General features: G+C 47.6%; 1 protein-coding gene across 1 annotated transcript; it reads left to right on the forward strand.

Moving 5' to 3' along the window:
* The first annotated feature begins 300 nt into the window (after window positions 1-300).
* On the forward strand, window positions 301-2229 carry LOC119165328 (uncharacterized). The gene is made up of 2 exons (XM_037417508.2): window positions 301-458; window positions 1457-2229. Exons 1-2 carry the CDS (start codon window positions 324-326, stop codon window positions 2195-2197), a joined length of 876 nt encoding a protein of 291 aa, XP_037273405.2. The 5' UTR covers window positions 301-323; the 3' UTR covers window positions 2198-2229.
* The last annotated feature ends 442 nt before the right edge of the window (window positions 2230-2671 follow it).

Consider the following 2671-nt stretch of genomic DNA (forward strand, 5'->3'; position numbering starts at 1 on the left):
CATACGTTGCGAACGGATATCCTTTCGGTTTACATTCAGCTTCGGAAACGATGAGGTAGGACGAAGAAAAGGAGGGTTTCGCAAGCCGGGATTTCCATCAGCCGAAGAAATATGGGCACTAGGACATTGGCTGGAAAAGACGTAAGTTTCGCCGAACACAGAGCAGCAGGAGGCCGCGACCCCCTGAGATTCGAAAGATAACGTCGCTGCTTCTCGAACGCGGTTTCTCCTATGGTCGAAACACAGCGTGGTCGACAATTATGAACTCGTAGAAACAAGTGTACGTCACATCCTGTTTCGTTTGTGCCCCCCTTTACCGGTCAATGGTACGTTTGAGTCGAATATATATAGAGAGGCACACAAGGGCAGAGAGTCAGTCACTGCCAACGGTCGAGCCTCAAGGTCCGTGGTTCAGCGAGGAGATTGGATCGAGAACGAACATCTCAGCCACAATGAAGGTGAGGGTAGAGCTGCGTTATAGTTTACGCAAGTCTCGATGAATGACCGTGTCGATTGTAGTGGTATATCTCTCATTTTCGTGTACTTGACCCAAAATCCGTTTCCTAAGAACTGGCCGTTGGGAATGATCGAAGAAGCTGCACTACCATCTGATAAAAAATTGCTCAAAACAGTAAACTTTGTGCTGAAAGACACGGAAAAAACATCCCAATATGTTTATTGTGAAAGAACGTGTTAGCATAACAAGCGGTGACCCAAAAGAAGCCACTGAAATAGGACTACATGTGTTAAAACGTCCTTTTTTGACCATATTAGCGTGGATGCTCAAGCTTGGTAAAGCTATTTGTGACTTGAAGGGCTGGTATAGTTAAACTAAGCTTTGTGTATTTTGTTTAAACTTACCGCTCTTTCCCATCAGTAACGTTTATCTTATCCCTGAGCACTACGGATGTGGCCTTAAAAGTAGCGCATGCAAATTAACAACTACAGAATTTCCTTGTTTTGGGGCGCCTTCACGATGTGGTTTTCAGGTGCCTTTCGGAGCGCCAAAGAAATTACCGAGATTTGGTGATCTTAAGCACCTCTTTATTTTACATATTTGCTGAAAGGTTTTCGCTAAAATTGCAGGTCAAACTATACCCAGATGGAGTACAACTAACGTGCCCACTGCCTCTTTTAAGTGGCACTGCAGGCGTGATACTGTGCGTCCATGTAATTCTGAGAGCTTGTTTGAGATCCACGGTGATTCAAAGGAACTTTTCAAGCTTATGAAGCTTATTCCGTCCCTGAAATGTAGTTGAAATTATGCAAGCTTGTCAGCCCTAAAGAGACTCTCCTTTTTCATTAGAGCTATACAAGTGCTTAACAGTGATGCTAGTAGAACAATGCAGGTTAGGCGTGGACATTACTAAATTTAAACCTTTACATATTACGCAACACAATTGTACTTTCAAATCTGATATAATCGAGTACCTTTCTCCATGCATTCTAAACGCAGTTCCTAATTGCCACTGCTGTCTGCGCTCTCGTGGCCTACGGAGCCCTTGCCGAGAAAGAGGCCAAAGAAGAAAAAGTAGAAGGACGAGGGGGCCTTCTGGGTGGTGGTCTTGGAGTCGGCAGCTACGGCGCTGGTCTCGGAAGTGCAGGTCTCGGAGGTGCAGGCCTCGGAGGAGCAGGTCTCGGAGGTGCAGGTCTCGGAGGGGCTGGTCTTGCAGGGGCAGGTTTGGGAGGTGTAGGTCTCGGAGGTGCTGGCCTTGGAGCAGCTGGACTTGGCGGCTACGGGGGTGGTCTTGGTGGCCCAGCTGTTGTTGGCGCTGGTCTTATCGGAACTGGCGGTCTAGGATATGGCGGCCTTGGTTACGGTGGTATTGGATATGGTCGTCTTGGTGGATTGGGCTATGGCCGCGGTCTGGGCTATGGTGGCGGCTACCAGTCTGGATACGGCGCTTCGGCTGGTGGCCACCAGGGAGGTTACCAAGGGGGCGCTGCTGGATACAACCAGGGATCTGCTGGTTTCGCTGGCGGAGCTGCCCACAGGAACGTGAACGCCTACAACAACAACCAGGGGTACAGCCACTCCTCAGGATTCTCGGCCAGTGACAGCAAGGTGTTCGGTAGTGGACAGAAGCAGGGATCTGCTGGATTCGGAAGCGGAAGTGCTGGCCAGCAGGCAGGTTACGGACTGCAGAATTTTGGACACACCGCCGGTTCTGGCTTCGGTGGAGGATACCTCGGCTAAAGAACGTAGCCAATAAAACTGATCTCATCGTACCTATAGTCCTCTTTATGCCTCCCCAGAACTGTGAAACTATTCTCATTTTCTCATATGTATGTCTACGTATATTGCAGAGTATCGAGTGGAAAGTCCTGTCTATTTTACCTGAAGCTATTAAGCTCAGGAGCCATCCGTGTGCAAGTGTGATCTACGTATTTGCTGTAGCTGGAACTGCCAGTCTCCTTGTAGTAAAGCTTAGATTACGCTGCTGGTGATACTGACAGGTTCTGAAAAAAATATGAGTAGTAGATCATAAAAGAGGGTGTAAACAAACAGAGATAGATGATGAAACGCAAACTCAGACAATCTATCACTATAAGGAAGCATTTCGACGAGACTATTTTCAAGATAAAGATGCCATTGCGATGATGCATCTTTTTTGACCCACAGTCACTTCTTTGGAAGCATCTTTCTACCAGCCTGTCTTGCACAAAATAT

This window comes from Rhipicephalus microplus, chromosome 8, assembly GCF_043290135.1.
Source record: "Rhipicephalus microplus isolate Deutch F79 chromosome 8, USDA_Rmic, whole genome shotgun sequence".
NCBI classification, from domain to species: Eukaryota; Metazoa; Arthropoda; class Arachnida; order Ixodida; family Ixodidae; genus Rhipicephalus; species Rhipicephalus microplus.